General features: G+C 46.7%; 1 protein-coding gene across 2 annotated transcripts in view; it reads left to right on the top strand.

Moving 5' to 3' along the window:
• The first annotated feature begins 351 nt into the window (after positions 1 to 351).
• LOC140480936 (poly(U)-binding-splicing factor PUF60-like) overlaps positions 352 to 26347 on the top strand; it is an 85027-nt gene continuing 59031 nt past the window's right edge. For both annotated transcript variants that reach the window (XM_072576547.1, XM_072576546.1), the window contains exons 1-4: positions 352 to 522; positions 1528 to 1569; positions 13793 to 13879; positions 25389 to 25478. In XM_072576547.1, coding sequence (XP_072432648.1) covers positions 496 to 522; positions 1528 to 1569; positions 13793 to 13879; positions 25389 to 25478 — 246 coding nt within the window. In that variant the 5' untranslated portion in view covers positions 352 to 495. The remainder of the gene's footprint in view (positions 523 to 1527; positions 1570 to 13792; positions 13880 to 25388; positions 25479 to 26347) is intronic.

The raw sequence follows: 26347 nt of genomic DNA, 5'->3' as shown, positions 1-26347 counted from the left end.
CTACAATCTGACATCCCACTTTTTCCCCACTTTGGACAGAATCTCCACCCATACAATCAAACCGTTATTATTTTTTTACTTTTCTTATGCTCAAAATGAAAGGGAAGGGAAAAATTATTGAGAACCTCGCGGAAGGCGCTAGTACAATGCCGACTCCGCTACTTTTCAGAAGATGGCGGCAGACAATGGGACGGGCTCCGTCCCACGTGACTCAACGCGGGGGCGGAGCTCAGTTCCCATGTGATCATCACGGGGACGGGGAGCAGATGCACGTGCCCCCGACGGGGCGTGGCTCAGCACCATGTGACCCCCGACGGGGCGGGGCTCGGCACCACGTGACCCTCACGGGGGCGGGGGAATCTGTTACACGTGAGGCTCCCGGGGCGTGGGATCTGTCACGTGACCCTCAGCGGCCCGGCCAACGGTTCTCGCGAGATCTCGGGGCGGCGGGCGGTGGCAGTGGCGGCTCCTCAGGATCCGGAGCTCGGAGGGTGGATGGCGTCTCTCACAGGCTTCCCTCAGGTAACAGGCCCCGGGGCCTGGCGGTCAGCTTCACATCCGCAGAGGGACCCGGTGGAGGGCGCGGGGGATCGGGGTCCGGGTCCGGGTCCGGGTCCGGGTCCGGGTCCCAGCCCCGGGGTGAGGGTGAGGGTGGGGGATTGCGGCATGGTGAGGCCTCCCTCGATTACAGGCCCCGGAGGCCGCGGGGGAAGGGAAGGTGGGTCCTGGGGGGGGGAGGGGAGAGAGGGAGGTGGCTGTGGCTGTGGCTGTGGGGGTGGGGAGAGAGGGAGGTGGCTGGGAGTTGTAGAAGAGGGCTAATTGAATTAGTGTTGTTGTGGTATGTGATTGGAATGAGGTGGGGGTGGGGTTGGGGTTGGGGGTACTGTGGGGGTGGGGTTGGGGTTGGGGGTACTGTGGGGTTGGGGTTGGGGGTACTGTGGGGTTGGGGTTGGGGGTACTGTGGGGTTGGGGTTGGGGGTACTGTGGGGGTGGCGGTGCTTCTCTTGTAGACCATGGGTCTTCTGTATCTCTCTGATCATCCTCAGCTGTGTTTGTTAGCAAATTGATCCATTCTGACCCCTGCTTCAGGGGCTGGCCTTCACCTTGCTCCAGATTCCTGTGTGTAGGTTTCTCCAGAGTCTGTATGTTGCAAACAAAGGTGGAAATACTTTCAGCATTGAAGGAATTTAGTTGACTGTGCTCAAAGAAACTCATCCCTTTGGGAAAATTTGAAGCATTACATCCAAAGCTGTGGAAACAAATTACTGCTGATGATTCCAGCAGCAAATGCTGGAGGTCATAGTGGATCAGACAGCATCCATGAAGACAGAGCAAACTAATGTTTTGAGTCTATAGGACTCTTCAGCTCTGAAGATTCATCGAGACTTAATGTTAGCTTGCTGTCTTGCCATGGATGCTGTCTGACCAGCTGTGATCTCCAGCATTTCTTTCTTGAGCTGTACTGTCCAATAAGTTCAGGTGGGATTGTGGTTATTAAATTCTGAAAATTGTTGTTTAATTCAACAGATGCTGGAACCCTTGGGAAGCCCCACATTGCAGATGATGTTGGTAGGTCTATCTGAAAGCTTTATTCGTCACTGTCATACTCATTCAACAAACTGATTTGAAATGATGTACCTTAACTTTGAACAGACTCTTGGCTTTAGTTACCATAGTGTTGGCAGGAGCAGAAGCCTATTGAAACTGATGGAAGGGGATAAGGATGTGACCTGCCCCTGTTGAGTAGATGGGGGTGGAGTGTGAGTACATATGTTACACCATGTTTGGTCAGAGTGCAAACAATCCATTGTAAAAGGGGAACAGAATGTTTGAGGTATATTTGTTTTCTCTTCTTTCATATGGTGATCCAGAACCCCAGGCTGGTTTGGGGACAAACGTTCGAATCCTAATACTGCAGGTGCTGAAATTTTAATCTAATAAAAGGTGGAATTAAAAACTGGTTTGCTGGCAACCACTTAACCATTGCTGATTTTTCAAAAAAAATCTAGCTCATTAATGCCCTTTAGGGAAGATGGTCTACCATCTTTGTCTGGTTTGCATGTAACTCTAGATCCACAATATGGCTGACTCTTAACTGCCCTCTGAAATAGCCCAATTGTTCAAGTGCTTCAAAATCTGAAACTGGATGGATAACAAAAATTAGTGTTAAATGTCAGTTTTCTCAGAGATTTGGAAAATTGAGCCAAACCATGACTTATTTTACTGTCTACTTGAGTATTAGCAACATGTTGCTAAAGCCTTTGAACTTGCATGATCAACATCTGAAACAGTATATATGCCAGGAGGGTGGGTGCTGATTGGTTGGCAGGTCCCATATCCTTTCCTCCTGGAACGACATTTTTTTTTCTCTTTTTTTTCTCCCCCCCCCCCCCCAAAAAAAACTGTATATGTCTTTGTTCAGACTGCAATGTAGCAGGTCCAGAGGAAGTTTACAAAAATGAGTGGTTGGGCACTCTGGGTCTGTACTTAGAGTTTAGAAGGATAAGGAAGTACTGATTTGAAACTTGCAGAATACGGAGAAGCCTGGATAGAATGGGCATGGCGATGTTTCCATTAGCAGGGTAGATGAGTACCCAAAAGCGCAGCCTCAGAGTGAAGAGATGATCCTTTACAACTGAGATGAGGAGGAATTTCTTCTGCCAGAGTGGTGAATCTGTGGAACTCATAACTGCAGAGAGCTGTGAAAATGGGGTTGAGAAACACATCAGCCGTAATTGAATGTTGAAGCAAACTTGATGGGCTGAATGGCCTAATTCAGTTCCTGTATATTATGGTCCAATGGAATCATCCAGTGGATGTCAAAAGGGTTTGTTCAAATGTGAGACATATGTAGATCCTTAAAAAGAGTGATTTAAGGATGGAAACTAAAAATCCAAAAATTATGAGCATGTAGTAGAAAGTAGGCACTATTCAAAGGTCAGAAGAAGAACAAGGCAATAAGTTGTAGTGCTGGACAAGGTTACTCAAATAAGAGATCATGAAGGGAGTTAGCCACAATTAGCACAGTATTTATCCTGCCTCTTGGGAAAACCAAACTTCTTTGGTGTAGCAGAACTCTGAAAGAGGTGTTATCATTGGTGACGTCATGTGGTTTCTACCTTCAGTTTAATAGTATTTAAAATATGAGCAGTGAAGTACATTGTTTTATATTGTGGCTAGGCATTTAGCAGAGGATGATGCATGTGGGGGCGATTCTTAACAATGTGCACAAAAACATCCTGCAGAAGAGATAAAGAATGATACAGTTACTAAAAATCAATCCAACCCATTTGATAGTGCTGAAACAGTCAGAATTATGAAGCGCACAAAGCTGTAAGGAACCTTCACACAGATAAGCCGATACATTCCAATTGAATAACATCCTGTAACGCAGAGATAGAAGTCAAGGCAATGAAAAGTCCCTGACTGAATTAGAGGTAGTTCATGGAAGGGGTGTAACTGCCTGCTGAAATAGTCTATTTAGGCTCCTCGCCCCAAAAAAAACTTTCTCTGGAATGTCAGTGTTTGAAGCTCAGACTCCAGCTCATCAACTGAGCTGGAGTTCTTCCAGTAACCAACACTTGCTACAGATGTGGTCGCTATGAACCACAATGGGGGACACCAACTCCCATATCATGCAGTTACAACACATCGCCTAGCCCTGCATCTCCAATTAATTGAAGTTCTAGTCCTCTATTTTGTAGCTTGTATATATTTCCCCTGTTTACCTTGAATCTGAATGTAATGTGATAGGCAAAGTGTGACTATCACCAATGAACTTTCAGTTCATCTGTCATGATACCCTCTGTTGATGTTGCATTTGTTGTCCATCCTAATTACCACTGAAATGAGAGGCTTGCTAGGACTGTTTCAGGCCAGTTAAGATTCAACCAAATGCCTGGGGGTTTGGAATCACCTGTAGGCTAGACCTGGTGAGGGAAGATTTCCTTCCCTGAAGGGCTATCTCTGCAACAGCCATTGAAGATCCCAGACCATAAAGGTCAACATCTGCAACCTATCCTCCATGCGATTCAGTGTGTCTGGGAATTGCTTCTCTCTTCCCCTGAAAGTGGTAAGTTTGGATTTCTAAACATTGCGCAGCAACTCTGATTCCTATGACCTGGGGCCTCACTTGCAGACATCCTTGTATGACATACTAGGGGCAAACAGTATTTGTGCTCTTTATATTCAATAGCGCTGCCAATACTGAATCCCTTGCTGTTGACATCTTTAGGGGTACTGTTATCAGAAACCAGACTGGACTACAATATAAATAGTGATTACAATAGCAGGTCAGAAGCTACACCGACACTTGCCACCCAAGCCATAGCAGCCTGCTTGATTGGTGCTATATTCAACACCTTCAGTATTCAATCAGCAACATTGTGTGCCATCTGCAAGATGTGCTGCAGTCATTCACTAAGGCTCCTTGACTATGGTTATGGAAGGTGCTTAAAAACACTTGACTGCAGATGCTGGAAACCAGATTCTGGATTAGTGGTGCTGGAAGAGCACAGCAGTTCAGGCAGCATCCGAGGAGCAGGAAAATCGACGTTTCGGGCAAAAGCCCTTTATCAGGAATAAAGGCAGTGATGCTGAAGGGTGGAGGGATAAGCTAGAGGAGGGTGGGGGTGGGGAGAGAGTAGCATAGAGTACAATGGGTGAATGGGGGAGGGGATGAAGGTGATAGGTCAGGGAGGAGAGGGTGGAGTGGATAGGTGGAAAAGGAGATAGGCAGGTTGGACAAGTCATGGGGACAGTGCTGAGCTGGAAGTTTGAAACTAGGATGAGGTGGGGGAAGGGGAAATGAGGAAACTGTTGAAGTGCACATTGATGCCCTGGGGTTGAAGCGTTCCGAGGCGGAAGATGAGGCGTTCTTCCTCCAGGCGTCTGGTGGTGAGGGAGCGGTGGTGAAGGAGGCCCAGGACCTCCATGTCCTCGGCAGAGTGGGAGGGGGAGTTGAAATGTTGGGCCATGGGGTGGTGTGGTTGATTGATGCGGGTGTCCCGGAGATGTTCCCTAAAGCGCTCTGCTAGGAGGCGCCCAGTCTCCCCAATGTAGAGGAGACCACATCGGGAGCAACGGATACAATAAATGATATTAGTGGATGTGCAGGTAAAACTTTGATGGATGTGGAAGGCTCCTTTATGGTCTTGGATAGAGGTGAGGGGAGAGGTGTGGGTGCAGGTTTTACAGTTCCTGCGGTGGCAGGGGAAAGTGCCAGGATGGGAGGGTGGGTTGTAGGGGGGCGTGGACCTGACCAGGTACTCAGGTAGTGGAGGCGGAGGAATTGAGAGAGATGGAATTCCTCATGCATCACATGTGACATCACTTCCGCCCTTTACATCATCGCTGATGCCACATGCTCAGTGATGTCTGCCACCCCTACTACCGTGGTCACCACCACTTCTGCCCCCACCAGTGCCACTCGCCTGCATTCTGCTGACATACCCCCCACAGACCCCACTGTCACTCCCCCCCCCCCCCCCCCCGCCCCGAACCCAAACCCAGAGGGGAACACTATCCCTGCTCATGACTACACCCCCATTCTCCCCTCCATCATGCCAACTCCAGTTACAGGTTCTGCCCCCACTCCCAGTTCTATACCCACACCAGATTCCAGTTCCCAGCCCTGCCGAGTTTTCACCACTACACCCCCCCCCCCCCCCCCCCCCCCCCCCCAAAAGACCTCCCCCTCAGAGGACGAACGATCAGTCCTCAGCAAAGGACTCACCTTCATCCCCCTCCGTCCATGCATCAATGAATTTAATACATGCCGTGATGTCGAACAATTCTTCCGTCACCTCCGCCTCCGAGCTTACTTTCACAATCAGGATTCCCGCCCACCTTCCGAGGACCCCTTCGCCCACCTCCAACACACTGCATCCACCTGGACACCCCACGCTGGCCTATTACCTGCCCTCAACCTCTTCATTTCCAACTGCCGCTGGGACATTAACCGCCTCAACCTGTCGACCCCCTCCCCCACTCCAACCTCTCACCCTCACAACGCGCAGCCCTCCAATCCCTCTGCTCCAATCCCAACCTCACCATCAAGCCAGCGGATAAAGGGGGTGCAGTGGTAGTCTGGCGCACTGACCTCTACACCGCTGAAGCCAAACGCCAACTCAAGGACACCTCTTCCTCCTGCCCCCTCGACCATGACCCCATCACCAAACCATTATCTCCCAGACCATGCAGAACCTCATCACCTCAGGAGATCTCCCACCCACAGCTTCCAATCTCATAGTCCGGGAACCCCGCACTGTCCGGTTCTACCTCCTTCCCAAGATCCACAAGCCTGACCACCCTGGCTGACCCATTGTCTCAGCATGCTCCTGCCCCACTGAACTCGTCTCTACCTACCTCGACACTGTCCTATCCCCCCTAGTCCAGGAACTCCCGACATACGTTCGCGACTCCACCCACCTCCAAGACTTCCGTTTCCCCGGCCCCCAACGCCTCATCTTCACCATGGATATCCAATCCCTCTACACCTCCATCCACCATGACCAGGGCCTCCAAGCCCTCCGTCTTTTCCTCTCCAGATGTCCCCAACAGTACCCTTCCACTGACACTCTCATTCGTTTGGCTGAACTGGTCCTCACCCGTAACAATTTCTCCTTTGAATCCTCCCACCTCCTCCAGACCAAAGGGATAGCCATGGGCACACGTATGGGACCCAGCTATGCCTGTCTCTTTGATGGCTACGTAGAGCAGTTGATCTTCCGTAATTACACCGGCACCACTCCCCACCTCTTCCTCCGCTACATTGATGACTGCATTGGCACCACCTCGTGCTCCCGTGAGGAGGTTGAGCAATTCACCAACTTCACCAACACATTCCACCCTGACCTTAAATTTACCTGGACCATCTCTGACACCTCCCTCCCCCTTCCTGAACCTCTCCACCTCCATTAATGACGACTGACTTGACACTGACATTTTTTACAAACTCACCGACTCCCGCAACTACCTGGATTACACCTCTTCCCACCCTACCTCTTGCAAAAATGCCAACCTGTATTCCCAATTCCTCCACCTCCGCCGGATCTGCTCCCAGGAGGACCGGTTCCACCACAGAACACACCAGATGGCCTCCTTTAGAGACCGCAATTTCCCTTCCTACGTGGTTAAAGATGCCCTCCAGCGCATTTCGTCGACATCCCGCACCTCCGCTCTCAGACCCCACCCCTCCAACCGTAACAAGGACAGAACGCCCCTGGTGCTCACCTTCCACCCTACAAACCTTCGCATAAACCAAATCATTCGCCGACATTTCCGCCACCTCCAAACAGACCCCACCACCAGGGATATATTTCCCTTTACGCAAAGACCATTCCCTCTGTGACTACCTGGTCAGGTCCACACCCCCCCCCCCCTACAACCCACCCTCCAATCCTGGCACTTTCCCCTGCCACCGCAGGAACTGTAAAACCTGTGCCCACACCTCCTTCCTCACCTCTATCCAAGACCCTAAAGGAGCCTTCCACATCCATCAAAGTTTTACTTGCAAATCCACTAATATCATTTATTGTATCTGACGCGGTCTCCTCTACATTGGGGAGACTGGGCGCCTCCTAGCAGAGCGCTTTATGGAACATCTCCGGGACACCCGCTCCAATCAACCACACCGCCCCGTGGCCCAACATTTCAACTCCCCCCTCCCACTCTGCCGAGGACATGGAGGTTCTGGGCCTCCTTCACCGCTGCTCCCTCACCACCAGACGCCTGGAGGAAGAACGCCTCATCTTCCGCCTCGAACACTTCAACCCCAGGGCATCAATGTGGACTTCACCAGTTTCCTCATTTCCCTTCCCCCACCTCACCCTAGTTCTAAACTTCCAGCTCAGTAACTGTCCCCATGACTTAGAACATAGAACAATACAGCACAGAACAGGCCCTTCGGCCCACGATGTTGTGCCGAACTTCTATCCTAGATTAAGCACCCATCCATGTACCTATCCAAATGCCGCTTAAAGGTCGCCAATGAATTTGACTCTACCACTCCCACGGGCAGCGCATTCCATGCCCCCACCACTCTCTGGGTAAAGAACCCACCCCTGACATCTCCCCTATACCTTCCACCCTTCACCTTAAATTTATGTCCCCTTGTAACACTCTGTTGTACCCGGGGAAAAAGTTTCTGACTGTCTACTCTATCTATTCCTCTGATCATCTTATAAACCTCTATCAAGTCACCCCATATCCTTCACCGTTCCAACGAGAAAAGGCCGAGAACTCTCAACCTATCCTCGTACGACCTACTCTCCATTCCAGGCAACATCTGGTAAATCTTCTCTGCACCCTCTCCAAAGCTTCCACATCTTTCCTAAAGTGAGGCGACCAGAACTGCACACAGTACTCCAAATGTGGCCTAACCAAAGTCCTGTACAGCTGCAACATCACTTCACGACTCTTGAATTCAATCCCTCTGCTAATGAACGATAATACTCCATAGGCCTTCTTACAAACTCTATCCACCTGAGTGGCAACCTTCAAAGATCTATGTACATAGACCCCAAGATCCCTCTGTTCCTCCACCTGACTAAGAACGCTACCATTAACCCTGTATTCCGCATTCTTATTTGTTCTTCCAAAATGGACAACCTCACACTTGGCAGGGTTGAACTCCATCTGCCACTCCTCAGCCCAGCTCTGCATCATATCTAAGTCCCTCTGCAGCCGACAACAGCCCTCCTCACTGTCCACAACTCCACCTATCTTCGTATCATCTGCAAATTTACTGACCCACCCTTCGACTCCCTCATCTAAGTCATTAATAAAAATTACAAACAGCAGAGGACCCAGAACTGATCCCTGCGGAACTCCACTTGTAACTGGACTCCATGCTGAATATTTACCATCTACCACCACTCTCTGACTTCGACCGGTTAGCCAGTTTTCTATCCAATTGGCCAAATTTCCCTCTATCCCATGCCTCCTGACTTTCCGCATAAGCCTACCATGGGGAACCTTATCAAATGCCTTACTAAAATCCATGCACACTACATCCACTGCTCTACCCTCATCCACATGCTTGGTCACCTCCTCGAAGACTTCAATAAGACTTGTAAGGCAAGACCTACCCCCCTCAAATCCGTGCTGGCTGTCCCTAATCAAGCAGTGTCTTTTCAGATACTCGTAAATCCTATCCCTCAGTACCCTTTCCATTACTTTGCCTACCACAGAAGTAAGACTAACTGGCCTGTAATTCCCGGGGTTATCCCTATTCCCTTTTTTGAACAGGGGCACAACATTCGCTACTCTCCAGTCCCCTGGTACCACCCCCATTGCCAGTGAAGACGAGAAGATCATTACCAACGGTACTGCAATTTCCTCTCTTGCTTCCCACATAATCCTAGGATATATCCCGTCAGGCCCGGGGGACTTGTCTATCCTCAAGTTGTTCAAAATGTCCAACACATCTTCCTTCCTAACAGGTATCTCTTCTAGCTTATCAGTCCGTTTCACACTCTCCTCTTCAACAATACGGTCCCTCTTGTTCGTAAATACTGAATAGAAGTACTTGTTCAAGACCTCTCCTATCTCTTCCGACTCAATACACAGTCTCCCACCACTGTCCTTGATCGGACCTACCCTCGTTCTCGTCATTCTCAGGTTTCTCACATACGCATAGAATGCCTTGGGGTTATCCTTGATCCTATCCGCCAGGGATTTTTCATGCCCTCTCTTAGCTCTCCTAATCCCTTTCTTCAGGTCCCTTCTGGCTATCCTGTATCCCTCCACTGCTGTGTCTGAACCTTGTTTCCTCAACCTTATGTAAGCCTCCTTCTTCCTCTTTACTATACATTCAACCTCCCTCGTCAACCAAGGCTCCCTCACACGACCATTTCTTTCCTGCCTGATCGGTACATACATATCAAGGACACGTCGTATCTGCTCCTTGAAAAAGTTCCACATTTCCACCACATCCTTCCCTGACAGCCTATGCTCCCAACGTATGCTCCTCAAATAATTTCCCTTCCCCCAATTGTAAAAACTTGTTGTGTGCACCTATCTCTCTCCATAACCAAGGTGAAAGTCACAGAATTGTGGTCACCATCACCAAAATGTTCACCCACTAACAAGCCCACCGCTTGTCCCGGTTCATTACCGAGTACCAAATCCAATATGGCCTCCCCTCTGGTTGGACAATCTACATACTGCGTTAGAAAAGCTTCCTGGGCACACTGCACAAACACCGCCCCATCCAATCTACTTGATCTAAAGAGCTTCCAATCAATATTTGGGAAGTTGAAGTCGCCCATGACTACGACCCTGTGGCTTCTGCACCTTTCCAAAATCTGTTTCCCAATCTGTTTCTCCACATCTCTGCTGCTATTGGGGGGCCTATAATAAACACCCAACAAGGTGACTGCACCTTTCCTATTTCTGACTTCAGCCCATACTACCTCCAAAGGCAGATCCCCCTCAAACTTCCTTTCTGCAGCCGTTATACCATTTCTAATTAGCAATGCCACCCCCGCCTCCTTTTTTACCACCCTCCCTAATCTTACTGAACCATCTGTAACCAGGAACCTCCAACAGCCATTCCTGTCCCTCATCTATCCATGTTTCCGTGATGGCCACAACATCGTAGTCCCAGGTACCGATCCACGCCTTAAGTTCACCCACCTTATTTCTGATACTCCTTGCATTGAAGTATACGCACTTGAGCCCATCTGTGTCCGCAAGTAGTCCCTGTCAGTGCTACCTTCTCCACAGCCTCCCTACAGTCTTGGACATCCTGACACACAGCTAGCTTACTTGCTGGACTACAAGTCCGGATCCCATCCCCCTGCCAAATTAGTTTAAACCCCCCCCGAAGAGTGCTAGCAAACCTACCCCCCAGGATATTGGTGCCCGTCTTGTCCGGACTTGTCCTACCTGCCTACCTCCTTTTCCACCTATCCACTCCACCCTCTCCTCCACCTATCACCTTCATCCCTTCCCCCACTCACCCATTGTACTCTATGCTACTTTCTCCCCACCCCCACCCTCCTCTAACTTATCTCTCCACGCTTCAGGCTCACTGCCTTTATTCCTGATGAAGGGCTTTTGCCCAAAACGTCGATTTCGAAGCTCCTTGGATGCTGCCTGAACTGTTGTGCTCTTCCAACACCACCAATCCAGAATATGGAAGGTGCTGTCAATACTATCTGGAAGGATAATGGCAGCAGATACAATGGGAATCCCACCACCTGCAAGTTCCTTACTTGGGCTTATCATTGTTCCTTCAGTGTTGTTGGGTAAACTTCATGAACCTCCCTCCCTAACAGCATGGTGGCTGTACCTACAGTATTTGTACTGCAGTAGTTCAAGGTGGTAGGTCAGCATTACCTTCTCGAGGGCAATTACAGATGGGTGTTACATGCTGGCATGACCAGCAGTACTCGGATCTGTTATCTCTGTCGATTGCATCAATTCACTCCTTTTAACCTCATCTGCTACTGACCTGTCTGCTCCACCAATGTTTCTTGGAGTTTCACACTGTTCCCGATCATAGCATACAATTCTCCAAAGTTTTGTCACCTGTAAAATTTGAAATCCCACACACACCCTGATCTGGATCCTTGTTATCAGGAAAAGCAAGAGTCCCAATGGGGACCTCCACTCAAGCCTTCCTCCAGACTGAATGTTATTTCCTATCACTCGACCAATTTAATTTCCATGTTGTCACTGTCCCTTTTATACTGTGACCTAACTTTCTTCAAGTCTGTTTTGTGGTATCGTATCAAATGTCTTCTGGACTCCATGTATACCTCATCAATAGCATTACCTACATTTACCTTTTCTGTTGCTTCAAAATAAAACTCTACATTAGTTAAACACTATTTCCCCTTTTGAAATCCATGCTTCCTAATCAGCCCAACCTTTTCATGTAATTACTAACTCTCTCCCAAATAATTGCTTGTAGAAACCTCCTACCAAAGTTGAGCTAAAACGTTCTCAAGGGTCACTAGATCCAGGACACCAATCTCTCCACAGATACTGTTAGATTATTGAGTTTCTCCAAAGTTAAGCAAAATGATCTGAAATTGTTAGGATTGTTCTTAGAATCTCTGTCACTTTCCTGGAGAGCATGAAAGATTGATGTGTTCTCCTCAAAACGTGTGGTGCTGGACAAGAGCAGTCCCATCCTGATGAAGGGCTTATGCCTGAAATGTTGACTCTCCTTAGATGCTGCCTGACCTGTCTTCCAATGCTCCACACTCCATCTGCAGTCCTAGCTTTCTCTTGATGTGTTATGCTGACTGCTGTTGGAATTTCAACCATCCATTCCATGAATCAGCCATGATCCTAATGAATGGTGGTACAGGCTTGAAGGGCAGAATGGCCTACTCCTGCACCTATTGTCTATTGAATCCTTGGATGGATCTCATTGGTCCCAGTGCCTTGTTAACTTGGCAACAATCTAAGACTTCATCTTTAATCTTTTATCTTTCTTGTGACACTGTAGCCTCCTATGCCGCCATGGCATGGGCAGAATCCTCTTCTGTGAAGACAGATACAAGTTTTGATAACAGCTCTACCATGCCCTTCCTCCGTATGTCATTGTTTTCTGATTGGCCATACTCCTCCTTCAACGGCTGATGCTGTTGAGATCCCTGTCAGAGCTTGGAATTTTATTTTTATGCTCCCTTTTCTCATAATTCGTCTTTGCTTCTCTTCTATGATATTTCACCTCTCCCTTGCATCTTTGGAATTCCTCTTGATTCTCAACTTACAAAAAGTCAATGTTGACAGTTGTAATAATTTTAATCTGCTTTGTCATCAGGGAACTTGGGATTTCTTTGTTCTTCCTTTCCCATTAGAGGGAAATTATACCTCAAATACTTGTACCACCTGCACTTTGGGCCATTTGAGTGTTTTTTCCCACCAATGTCTTAGTCCAACCAATCCTGCTCAGCTCTGTTCCTGACCCATTAAAGTCAGCTTTCCTCGAACTGAGTTTCCTTACTCTGGTTTGTTGAGTGCTTTTCTCCAAGGCTATTCTGAATCTTGGCGATACAATGATCACTGTCCTAAATGTTCCCCCTGGCCCACCTCATTTCTAAGGCCAGGTCCAGCACTACATCCTTCATTTTTTGGATTGGTCACATGCTGCAGGAAATGCCTGTAAACACTGTCCAGGCTCCTTGCTGTGTCTTGCATTAGCAGTATCCCTGTCAATGTTTGGGTAATTAAAGTTCTGTCCATTATAAATACACCATGGTGTCTGCATTACTAACTTTCCTACAGATTTGTTCCTATACAGTTTTCCTACTAGTTAATGGTCTGTAAACTGCATAAAGCAGCGTAATCCCTCCTGCCCCAAATAACTCTGGTGTGACACCCCAGCATGCCATCTTGGAGTCGTGTTGGCAGCTGTTGAAGTGCTTATCTATTCTCCTGACTAATGAATCTCCTAATACTATTGAACCTTTTTTTTCTTCTCCAGTACGTCCCTCGGATCTTGTATGTTTCAAAGAAGTTGCAACTTATTTTTCTAAAATCCAGTGGAGATAAGTCTACTCTATTCAATCTTTCCCCGAGAAGCAGTGCACTTACTCCCAGTTGTTCTACACCACACGGAATTTTTTTGAAGTCGTTCATTAGCTGGGTGTTTAGCTCAGCAGGTTTTTTGCCTGTCCCTAATTGCCCTGATGTGTTTGTGAACTGCCTCCTTGAATTCCTGCAGTTGAGTTATGGTCCAAGGTTTGTATTAAAGCATGGACATTCCTGTCTGCTTGTTGCAGTGTGCCTCATGAAAACTGAAAAGTTAACGTTACAATCTGCTTTATTTCAGGGTGGTGACATTATGAAGCTGGAGAATGGGCAGTCAAAACTTGGCCTGCCACCTCTTAACCCTGAGCAACAGGAAGCATTGCAAAAGGTGACAAAATCTGAAGGTTGTATTTCAAACTGGATCAAATTGGAAGTAATTGAAGCATTTAAGGATATGGGTACAGGATTCAACAGTGGGTTATCCCCAATGTTGTCTTGGGTGCAGAGCCATTCCAAATGGACTCCACTGTGCTAATATATCTTTTGTTACTTTTTGTAGACTTATTGAATCATGTGAAGTTGGCAAATATTTTGCATGTCTCTTTAAAGTGTGATTCTCTCATGGTGGAGGTGTCAAAGGGCAGTCCCAAAACAGTCAGTCATTCTGCAGCCCCTGCAATTGCTGCACACAAACATTTGGTGAAAGGAAGCATGAATGCAGTGTTCTTCGGTACTGAGAATCAGGTTGCTAGACTAAATGGGATTAAGGTTCACAAGGAGGAGGTGTTAGCAATTCTGGAAAGTGTGAAAATCCTCTGGGGTGAATTGGCTTTATCCTTGGATTTTCTGGAAGTCGAGATTGCAGAGCCTTTGGCTTTGATCTTCAGTCATTGTCTACAGGAGTAGTGCCAGAAGACTGCAGGATAGCAAGTGTCCCCTTGTTCAAGACGGGGAGTAGAGACAACCCTGGGAATTATAGAGCAAAGAGCCATACTTTGGTTGTAGTTAGAAAGGGGTAGGGGTAGTCAACACAGTTTTGTGAAGCTTCGGTCGTGCCTCACAAACCTTAGAGTTCTTTAAGTTGACCAAACAGGTGGATGAGGGTAAAGTGGTTGATGTGTGTGTATGTGGATTTCAGTATGATGTTTGATAAGATTCCCCACAGTACACTATTGCACAAAAATACGGAGGCATGGGATTGGGGGTGATTTAGCATTTTGAATCTGAAATTGGTGAACTGAAAGAAAACTGGGTGGTTGGGAAATATTCATCCTGGTGTTCAGGAACCAGTGGTGTACCACAAGGATCTGTTTTGAGTCCTCTGCTGTTTGTCATTTTTATAAATAACCTGGATGAGGGCATAGAAGACTAAGGCCAATCGTGACAAATGTAGGTAGCTGGGATATAGATAAGCTGCAGTGCTAGGCTGAGGTGGCAAATGGAGTTTAGTGGGGAAAAGTGGAGTGATTCACTTTGGAAGGAGTAACAGGAATAAAGAGTACTGGGCTAATGATAAGATTCTTGGTAGTGTAGATGAGTAGAGGGATCTGGATGTGTAATCCTTGAAATTTGCCACCCAGGTTGATAGGGTTGTTAAGGAGGCATATGGTGTGTAAGCTTTTATTGGTAGAGGGGTTGAGTTTCAGAGCAATGAGGTCATGTTGCAGCTGCACAAAACTCTGGTGGGGCTACACTTAAAGTGTGGTGTACAGTTCTGGTCACTATGTTATAGGAAGAATGTGGGACCTTTGGAAAGGGTTCAGAGGAGATTTACTTGGATGTTGCCTGGTATGGAGGGGAAGGCCTTATGAGGAAAGGCTGAAGGCCTTGAGGCTGTTTTCTTTGGAGAGAAGATTGAGTGGTGACTTAATTGAGATATGAAAGATAATCAGGGTTAGATAGGGTGGACAGTGAGAGCTTTTTTTCTCAGATGGCAGTGGCTAACACGAGGGGACATCAGAGATGGTTTCTTTACTCAGTAGTAGGAATGTGGAACATCCTGCCTGCAACAGCAGTAGACTCTCAACTTTAAGGGCATTAGAATGGTCATTGGATAGAATGGTCAATGGTCGACAATGGAATAGTGTAGGTTAGATGGGCTTCAGATTGTTATCACAGGTTGGCACAACATCAATGGCCAAAAAAAGCCTGTACAGTGCAATTATATTCTATGAATTTTAAAACCTTGGGCATTATACTGTTCTCTCACTTGGGCGTGCGGTAAACCCTTGCTATCATTTGATTAACTGTTTAAGAATTTACCAGCAACCTGTGGCAGGCTCTCAATAATATGTTGATTAAATATGTGCAGTCAGTAATAATCTTAGTTTGGCTGCCTGTTGGGAAATATCACTTAAGATGCAGTTTGTTCTGTTATGGCATGTTTCTTCATGAATTGGCTATAATACAATTGAAGAATTTAGACTTATTTGTAGAAGATGAACTTTCCTTGGTTTTATTGGCTGTAACCCATTAGTTTAAATGGTGCAGCTATCATGTGATTTTCTTGTAACACAAGATCGCACAAGAATAGAGCTGTTGCGTTACATCAGAAGCGATTATACGTATTTAAAAAATTCTAAGGCCACTTAGCCTGGACAAAGGCGTTAGTGTAGAACAGCAGGAATGTTGACGTCCAGGGCGACATTGCTACTTTTTACAATGTGGGTTAATTGCTTTGAAAGATTGGCAAATCACTAAAGTTCATTTCCAGTGTGTGAATTTCAGATTAGCATAACACCTTAGTTAGACCACAGATTGCTGTGCATAATTATTCTTTAAAGATTGACAAGCTGTTCTCCTTCGACCAAAGGCAGTTGAAGGGTGATATGATCAAGATGTACAAGGTCCTGACTGGCTTCAGTATAGCAGAGAAAGGAAAGCTGTTCCCAAGAACCAATGGGAAACATTCTTTCTGGTATCAGTGGAGTCAGGGAGGGTGCCAAAGGACTGGAAAATTGCTAATGTAACTTTGTTTAAGAATCGAGTAAGGCAAAAAAAACAGGAAATCATAGCCTGACCTCAGTGGTTGGTAACATTTTGGAGTCCAGGGTGTAGGTTTGCTCGCTGAGCTGTAGGTTTGATTAAAAACAATGACTGCAGATGCTGGAAACCAGATTCTGGATTAGTGGTGCTGGAAGAGCACAGCGGTTCAGGCAGCATCCAAGTAGCTTTGAAATCGACGTTTCGGGCAAAAGCCCTTCATCAGGAATAAAGGTATATAGGTTTGATATCCAGACGTTTCATTACCTGGCTAGGTAACATCATCAGTGGCGACCTCCAAGTGAAGCGAAGCTGTTGTCTCCTGCTTTCTATTTATATCTTTCTCCTGGATGGGGCTCCTGGGGTTTGTGGTGATGTCATTTCCTGTTTGTTTTCTGAGGGGTTGATAGATGGTATCTAGATCTATGTGTTTGTTTATGGTGTTGTGGTTGGAGTGCCAGGCCTCTAGGAATTCTCTGGCATGTCTTTGCTTAGCCTGTCCCAGGATAGATGTGTTGCCCCAGTTGAAATGGTGTTTTTTTTTCATCCGTGTGTAGGGCTACGAAGGAGAGAGGGTCGTGTCATTTTGTGGCTAGCTGGTGTTCGTGTATCCTGGCGGCTCAGTTTTTTTCCTGTTTGTCCTACGTAGCGTTTGTGGCAGTCCTTGCATGGAATTTTGTAGATGACGTTGGTTTTGTCCTTGGGTTGTACTGGGACTTTAAGTTTTTGTTTGAGTGTTGGTGGGTTTGTGTGCTACTAGGATTCCAAGGGGTCTTAGTAGTCTGGCTGTCATTTCTGAAACTTCTTTGTATGGTAAGGTGGTTAGGGTTTCTGGCTGTTTGGTCTGCTTGTCGTGGTTTGTTCTTGAGAAATCTGCGCACTGTATGTTTTGAGTATCTGTTCTTGAATACATTGTATAGGTGGTTCTCCTGTGTTTTCCGAACTTCATCTGTGCTGCAGTGTGTGGTGGCTCGTTAGAATAATGTTCTGATACAGCTTCGTTTGTGCTGGGATGGTTGCTGGTCTAGTTAAGTATTTGGTCAGTGTTTGTCGGTTTTCTGTATACGCAGGTTTGTCCTTTCTTTCGACTGTGGCATCCAGGAATGCGAGTTTGTTGTCTGTTTCTTCCTCCTTGGTGAACCTTATGCCTGTGAGGGTGGTGTTGATGTTAAATGTCTCTTCTATCTTGTTTCGTTTTGTGATGACAAAAGTGTCACCTACGTAGCGGACGCAGATTTTTGGTTTGATGGTTGGTAGGGCTGTTTGTTCTAGTCTTTGCATTACCGCTTCTGCTATGAATCCTGATAGCGGAAATCCCATAGGTGTGTCGTTGGGTTGTTTGTAGGCTATATTGTTGAAAGTGAAGTGGGTGGTGAGGCACAGGTCCACTAGCTTCATGATGTTTTCGTTGGTATTATGGTGGTCGGGGTGTGTGTGATGGTCTCCTCTAAAAGTGTGGTAAGTGTTTCCTTTGCTAGGTCGAAGTTGGTGGAGGTGAACAGTGCTGTTACCTCGAATGAGGTCATTGTTTTGTCTTCCACTATTTTGGTGTTTTTGGTGATTTTTAGGAATCCCTTGGGGGAGTGAATGGAGTGCTGTGACTCTTCTACTTGGTATTTCAGTCTTGTGTGTAGTTCTTTGGCCAGTCTGTAAGTTGGTGTTCTGGGTAGTGAGACTATGGGTCTGAGGGGGGCTCCTGGTTTATGGATTTTTGGTAGTCTGTAGAATCATGGGGTGCTGTTCCCGTCTGGTTTCATTTTCTGGAATTCCGTCTTGTTTAATTGTCCGGAATTGTGTAATTGTTTCTAGTTGTGGGGTCGGGTCTAGCGCCACCTGTCGGTAGGTGTTGGTGTCTGCGAGTAGTGCATTGACTTTCTCGATGTAGTCCCTTCTGTTCAGGATGACTGTGAGCCGATCTTTGTCTGTAGGTAATATAATGGTGTTTTTGTCTTTTTTGAGGTTTTTCTAGGGCTTTTTCTTGTGTTCAGCTTGTTTCCTTCCCTCTTTCAGCTCAGGTGCAACTGTCTGTCTGATAGTTTGTGTTTCTTCTGTGAGATTGTTGTCCTTCAATGTGGTTTCTAATGTAGAACATAGAACAATACAGTGCAGTACAGGCCCTTTGGCCCTCGATATTGCGCCGATCCAAGCCCACCTAACCTACACTAGCCCACTATCCTCCATATGCCTATCCAATGCCCGTTTAAATGCCCATAAAGAGGGAGTGTCCACTGCTACTGGCAGGGCATTCCATGAACTCACGACTCGCTGAGTAAAGAACCTACCCCTAACATCTGTCCTATACCTACCACCCCTTAATTTAAAGCTGTGCCCCCTCGTAATAGCTGACTCCATACGTGGAAAAAGGTTCTCATGGTTAACCCTATCTAAACCCCTAATCATCTTGTCAAGTCACCCCTAAACCTTATTTTCTCCAATGAAAACAGCCCTAAGTGCCTCAGCCTTGCCTCATACGATCTTCCTACCATGCCAGGCAACATCCTGATAAACCTCCTCTGCACCCGTTCCAGTGCCTTCACATCCGTCCTACAGTATGGTGACCAAAACTACACACAATATTCCAGATGTGGCCGCACCAGAGTCTTATACTCTCACCCAGAGAGTGGTGTCTGTGTGGAATGCTCTGCCCCAGAGGGCAGTGGAGGCCCAGTCTCTGGATTCTTTTAAGAAAGAATTGGATAGAGCTCTTAAAGATAGTGGAGTCAAGGGGTATGGAGATAAGGCTGGAACAGGATACTGATTAGGAATGATCAGCCATGATCATATTGAATGGCGGTGCAGGCTCGAAGGGCAGAATGGCCTACTCCTGCATCTATTGTCTATTGTCTTATACAACTGCAACATGACCTCAGGACTCCGGAACTCAATTCCTCTACCAATAAAAGCCAGTACGCCATATGCCACCTTCACCGCACTATTTACCTGGGTGGCAACGTTCAAAGATCTGTGTACATGGACACCAAGATCCCTCTGCTCTTCCACACTACCAAGTATCCGACCATTAGCCCAGTACCCCATCTTTTTGTTACTCACACTTAGTGAATCACCTCACACTTAGCTACATTGAACTCCATTTGCCACCTTTCTGCCCAGCCCTGCAGCTTATCTATATTCCGCTGTAACCTGCCACATCCTTCCTCACTGTCAACAACTCCACCGACTTTCGTATCATCCGCAAACTTGCTCACCCAACCTTCTAGCCCCTTCTCCAGGTCATTTATAAAAATGACAAACAGCAATGGTCCCAAAACAGATCCTTGTGGAACACCGCTAGTAACTGCACTCCAAGATGAACCTTTACCATCAACTACTACCCTCTGTCTTCTTCCAGCCAGCCAATTCCTAATCCAAACCTCCAACTCACCCTCAATGCCATACCTCCGTAGTTTTTGCAGTAGCCTACCATGGGGAACCACATCAAACTCCTTACTAAAATTCATATATACCGCATCTACCGCTTTACCCTCGTCCATCTCCTTAGTCACCTTCTCAAAGAATTCAATAAGGTTTGTGAGGCACGACCTGCCCTTCACAAAACCATGCTGACTCTCCTTGATCACATTATTCCTATCCAGATGTTCATAAATCCTATCCCTTACAATTCTCTCTCAGACTTTGCCCACAACAGAAGTGAGACTCACTGGCCTATAGTTACTAGGGTTATCCCTACTCCCCTTCTTGAACATGGGAACCACATTTGCTATCCTCCAGTCTTCTGGCACTATTCCTGTAGACAACGAGGACATAAAAGTCAAGGCCAATGGCTCTGCAATCTCCTCCCTTGCTTCCCAGAGAATCCTGGGATAAATGTCATCAGGCCCAGGGGACTTATCTATTTTCACCCTTGCCAGAATTTCCAACATCTCTTCCCTACATACCTCAAAGCCGTCCATTCTAATTAATTGTGACTCAGTATTCACGTCGGCAACAATGTCCTGTTCCTGAGTGAATACTGATGAAAAGTATTCATTCAGTGTCTCCCCAATCTCTTCAGCCTCCACACGCAACTTCCCACTACTATCCTTGACTGGACCTATTCCTACCCTAGTCATTCTTTTATTCCTGACATACCTATAGAAAGCCTTTGGGTTTTCCCTAATCCTACCAATGAAGGACTTTTCATGTCCCCTCCTTGCTGCTCTTGGCTCTCTCATCAGATCCTTCCTGGCTACCTTATAACACTCGATCGCCCCAATTGAACCTTCACGCCTCATCTTTACTTAGGCCGCCTTCTTCCCTTTAACAAGGGATTCCAATTCCTTATTAAACCACGGCTCCCTCACACGACCCTTTCCTCACTGCCTGACTGGTACATACTTATCAAGGACACTCAATAGTTGCTCCTTGAACAAGCTCCACATATCAATTGCGCCCTTCCCTTGAAGCCTACTTTTCCAAGCCACGCATCCTAAGTCGTGCCTCACCGCATCATAATTTCCCTGCCCCCAGCTATAACTCTTGCCCTGCGGTGCACACTTATCCCTCTGCATCACTAGAGTAAAAGTCACCGAGTTGTGGTCACTGTCCCCAAAGTGCTCACCTACCTCCAATTCTAACACCTGGCCTGGTTCGTTACCCAGAACCAAATCCAGTATGGCCTCACCTCTTGTTGGCCTGTCTACATATTGTGTCAGGAAACCCTTCTGCACACATTGGACAAACACCTACCCATCTAACAAACTTGAGCTATAGCTTTCCCAGTCAATATCTGGGAAGTTAAAGTCCCCCATAACAACCACCCTATTACTTTCACTCTTCTCCTGAATCATCCTCGCAATCCTTTCTTCTACGTCTCTCGGGCTATTAGGAGGCCTGTTTTAAAAAAAACTCCTAACAGGGTGACCTCACCTTTCCTATTCCTAACCTCAGCCCAAACTACCTGAGATGGCGAGTCTTCATCCATCGTCCTTTCCACTGCTGTAACACTATCTTTGACAAGCAATGCCACACCTCTCCCTCTTTTACCCCCCTCTCCCCGACCCTACTAAAACATTTAAACCCTGGAACCTGCAACAGCCAATCCTGTTCTACCCATGTCTCCGTAATAGCCACAACATCGAAGTCCCAGGTACCAACCCATGCTGCAAGTTCACCTACCTTATTTCGTGTACTTCTTGCATTGAAGTATACACGCTTCAAGCCACCTTCCTGTTTACAGGCACCCTCCTTTTGTGATTGATGCCATGTTCCTAACCTCCCTGCACCCTAAAGCTACAGTCTTGGTTCCCATGCCCCTGCAGAGTTAGTTTAAACACCCCCCCCCCCCCCCCCCCGCCAAGGATACTGGTGCCCCTCAGGTTCAGGTGCAGACCATCCTGTTTATAGGGGTCCCACCTTCCCCAGAAAGAACCCCAGTTATCCAGAAACCGGAATCCCTCCCTCCTGCACCATCCCTGTAGCCACGCATTTAATTGTTCTCTCTCCCTATTCCTCGACTCTCTATCACGTGGCACGGGTAACAAACCAGAGACAACAACTCTGTTCTAACTCTGAGCTTCCAACCTAGCTCCCTGAAAGCCTGCCTAACATCCTCAGCCCTCTTCCTACCTATGTCGTTGGTGCCAATGTGGAGTCCATTGTGGGATAAGATCTCTGATTACTTCTGAAGTGTATGGCAAGATTGGGCAAAGTTGGCATGCTTTCAGTGGGAGGTCCTACCTGACAAATGTCAGAATCCTTTGAGGGAATGAGCAGGTTAGACCAAGGAGAGCCAATGGATATTACTACCTGGAGTTCAGAAGACCTTTGATAAGGTGCTGCACAGGAGGCTGCTGAGTAAGGGCCCATGGTGTTACAGGCCCAGTACTGTCATGGATAGAAGGTTGGCTGTCTGGCATTATCTTAATCTAAGATCCACCTAGCCTACACCCCCCCCCCCCCCCCCCTTCCCAATTTGCTGCTGTCCATGTGCTTGTCCAGCAGTCACTTAAATGTCCCTAATATTTCTGACTTCACTACCACCGCTGACGGTGCATTCCACACACCCGCTCTAAAGAACCAATCTCTGACATTTCCTCTAAACCTTTCTCCTATCAACTTAACATTATGCCCCCTCATGATAGACATTTTTGTCCTGGGAAAAGGTCTGTGGCTCTCCACACTATCTACACGTCTCATTGTCTTGTGCACCTTTATCGAGTCACCTCTCATTCTTCTTTGCTCCAATGAGAAAAGCCCTAGATCACTCAACCTTTAAGACCTGCCTCCAATCCAGGCAGTATTCTGGTAAATCTCTGCACAGTCTCTAAAGCTTCCACATCCTTCCTATAATGAGGCGATCTGAACGGAACACAAGCAGTGGTATATTGAGCTGCAGCACAACCTTGCTCTTAAATTCAGTTCCCCTGCCAATGAAAGCCAATACACCATATGTTGCCTTGATAGCCCTATAGATTTGAGTGGCAATTTTAAGGGATCTATGGGCATAGACCCCAAGATCCTTCTCCAGGTTGAGCTCAATCTGCCATGTCCCAGCCCAGGTCTGCGTCCAGTTAATGTCCTGTTGCAACCTGCAACAGCCCTTGACACTATCTACCACTCCACCAAACTGTGTCATTGGCAATCTTACTAACCCATCCTTCCACTTCCTCATCCAAGTCATTGCTAAAAATCAAATAGCAGAGGTCTGAACAGATCCCTGCGGAACAGCACTGGTCACTGAGCTCCAGGCTGAATACTTTCCATCTACTACCACCCTTTGCCTTCTAAGGGTCAGCCATTTCTGCATCCAGACAGGCTTCCCTATATCCCATGCCACCTTGCTTTCTGAATGAGCCTACCATGGGGAGCCTTATCAAATGCCTTGCTAAAATTCATGTAAGCCACATTCACTGCTCTACCATCTTCAGTGTGTTTTGTCACATCCTTAAAGAAATCAGTGAGGTTAGTGAGGCATGACTTTGCCTTCACCAAGCCATGCTGACTATCTGTAGTCAAGCTATGGTTTTCCAAGTAATCATAATTCCTGTCTTTCAGAATCCTCTCCAGTACTTTACCCACCACAGGTATAAGACTGTTCTGTAATTCCCTTTCTTGAATAAGCGAATTGTTTGCTACCCTCCAATTAGGCACTGCTCCAGTGGACAGTGAGGATGCAAAGACAAAGGTGCAGCAATCGTTTCCCTTCCTGTAGTAACCTAGGGTATATCCCCTCTGGCCCAGGGAATGTATCTTTCCTTATGGCACTGCTGCCTCACAGCATCAAGGACCTGGTTTTGGTTCTCACCTCAGTTGATTGTGTAGAGGTTACACATTTGCCCTGTGTCTACATGGGTCTCCTCTGGGTGTTCCTGTTTCCTCCCACAATCCAAAGATGTGTGGGTCAGGTGAATCAATCATGCTAAATTGTCCATAGTGTTAGGTGCATTAGTTATGGATAAATACAGGAGAATGGGTCTGGGTGGGTTACTCTTCAGAGACTCGTTGACTTATTGGGTCAAATGGAATGCTATGGGAGACTAGGGATGAGATTGGTGAGGCCCTTGACAGTGAGATTTAATACTTTTCTGACCAGAGATAAAGTGCCAGATGACTGGAGGATGGCTAATGTGGTTCCTTTGTTCAAGAAGGGCAGCAGAGATAGGTCAGGTAATTACAGACCGGTTAGTCTGCTGTCAGTGATGGGGGAATCATTGGAAAAATTCTGAAGGACAGTATCAACAAACTTGGAAAAGCAGGGATTGGTCAAGGCTGGTCAGAACAGATTTGTTGGAGAGCATTTTTGAAAATTTTGAGGTTAGTGCTATTGAAATGATTTACATGGACTTCAGTAAGGCTTTTGGCAAGGTCCTGCGTGGAAGGCTATTGTAAAAAGGAAGAGTCCATGGGCTCCAAGGCAAGTTGGCATATTGGATCCAAATTGAGCTTACAGATTGGAGCCAAAGGTTAATGATGGAAGGTTGTTATTGTGATTGGAAACCTGTGACCAGGGATCAGTTTGGAAGGTACACTGTTCATCTACATTAATGACTTGAATGGAGTGTAGAAGATATAATTGGTAAGTTTGCAGATGTCACAAAAATTGAGGATGGTGTTGATAGGATGGTCTCAGGCTAAGGTTTGCTATTGATCAGCTGGTAAGTTGGGGAGAGCATTGGCAGAGAATTTAACGCTGCCAAGTGTGAGCTGCTGAATTTTGGAAGGTCTAACGAAGGATATATACAATGAATGGTAGGTCCCTAGGGAGCACTGAGGAACAAAGGGACCTTGGTTACAAGTCTGTATTTCTCTGAAGGTGTCAGCACAGGGAGACAGTATGGAGAAGGCATGTGGGTTGCTTGCCTTCATTAGCTGGGGTGTAGAGTGCAGGAGCAGGGAAGTCTGCTCACAACGTTTAGTTAGGGCACATCAGAAACTAGTTCTGATGGTCACATTATCAGAAGGACATGTTTGTACTGGAGATAGTTTGGAGGAGTTTCACCAAGTCTTGAGGGGAGTATGGATCGATTGTGTTTGTTTTCCCTGGAGCAGAGGAGGCCGATGGGGAAACCTGACTGTGGCTTACAAAATTAAGCACAGGCACTTAAATGTATGCCCTCTTGTTTAGAAGGTGAAGAGTAAGTGGTAAGAGGGGACCTGAAGAAAAGGTCTTCCCACCAGAGGGTGGTGAAAATATGGAATGCACTGCCTGAGTGTGGTACAGGCAGATGCACTCTCAACACCCAAGAAGGATCTGGATGAGTGAGTGCTTAAAACACTAAAGCAAAGTCTGGACCAAATGCAGGTAATTGAGATAACTGTTATTTGGCATCTGTTGCTTGGCGTGGGACCAAAGGACCTGTTTCTTGTATCTACGCATGTATCATAGAAACCTTCCATGTCTAATCAATATAGATGCACATTATCTTAGCTGAGGAATTGTACCAGTGACGCTTCATATTTTGGCTTATCTCTTTCAGGCTAAGAAGTATGCAATGGAACAAAGCATTAAGAGTGTATTAGTGAAGCAAACCATTGCTCATCAGCAGCAACAACTCACTAACTTGCAGGTGAGTCCTTTGTGGGGTTTCCATGATCCTTTTGTAGCTGTCACTGGTACTGTGCTGCATTACCTGCAGATGCAGTTGGTCCATCTTTTAATGTAAAGGTTGAGCACTTCTCTCTGAGGTGGGATCCCCTGTGCTCACTGAAATGTTAGCAGTTTCCTAGCTTATTACCAAGAGATAGCTTTGTTTGAGGCTCAGTTGCTCTGGACTGAAAATCAGGCTTGTGGCTCATGCACTGTTCTTGTAAATTCTTAATGCTACCATTAAGAAGCAGCTGGACCTAGCATGTGATTCCAAGGATTCTGATATGCCACTGGGGGCAGACTTTCAGCTTTGCACTCCATGCAGTGTACACTTTGTATCTGACTCTGATCAGCTTGTGAAGTACCTAAATAACTAATTTTTAGTTTGGGTAAATACTTAGGAAGCCCTTTGCAACAGCTTGAGGTGAAGAGACTGGAGCTATTTGTTTAGTACTTAGTTCCTGCTGATTGAAGCATCCTGCTCTGTCCAGAAGCGGTGTGAGACATCCGATTGGGATCTGTGTAGCACTGTTCAGTTTTGAAAAGGAAGCATTGTTAACAATGCAGATAAAGCATAACATTTTAGAGATTGAAGTGACTGCTCAATTTTAAGCTAGACAAATGAGCGCATCCTCTTTGGATTTAAAAATAATAATTAAATGGGGGACTTGTAAATGGCAAGCTGGAAAGGCTTTGTGGAGCAGATGCACAGATTAAAATCTCAATAGGTCTAGGGAAGATACTAATGGAGTACTGGCCTTTAAATCTGGGGGAACAGAATGTGAGATAGAAGTCCTATGTCAATTGTACACTGGTCTCCAAATCGTAATGAAGTGAAGCAGCTGTAAA

This window comes from Chiloscyllium punctatum, chromosome 8 (assembly GCF_047496795.1).
Source record: "Chiloscyllium punctatum isolate Juve2018m chromosome 8, sChiPun1.3, whole genome shotgun sequence".
NCBI classification, from domain to species: domain Eukaryota; kingdom Metazoa; phylum Chordata; class Chondrichthyes; order Orectolobiformes; family Hemiscylliidae; genus Chiloscyllium; species Chiloscyllium punctatum.
Note: the sequence above shows the minus strand (reverse complement) of the source record. Positions and strands in the feature narration are given on the sequence as shown.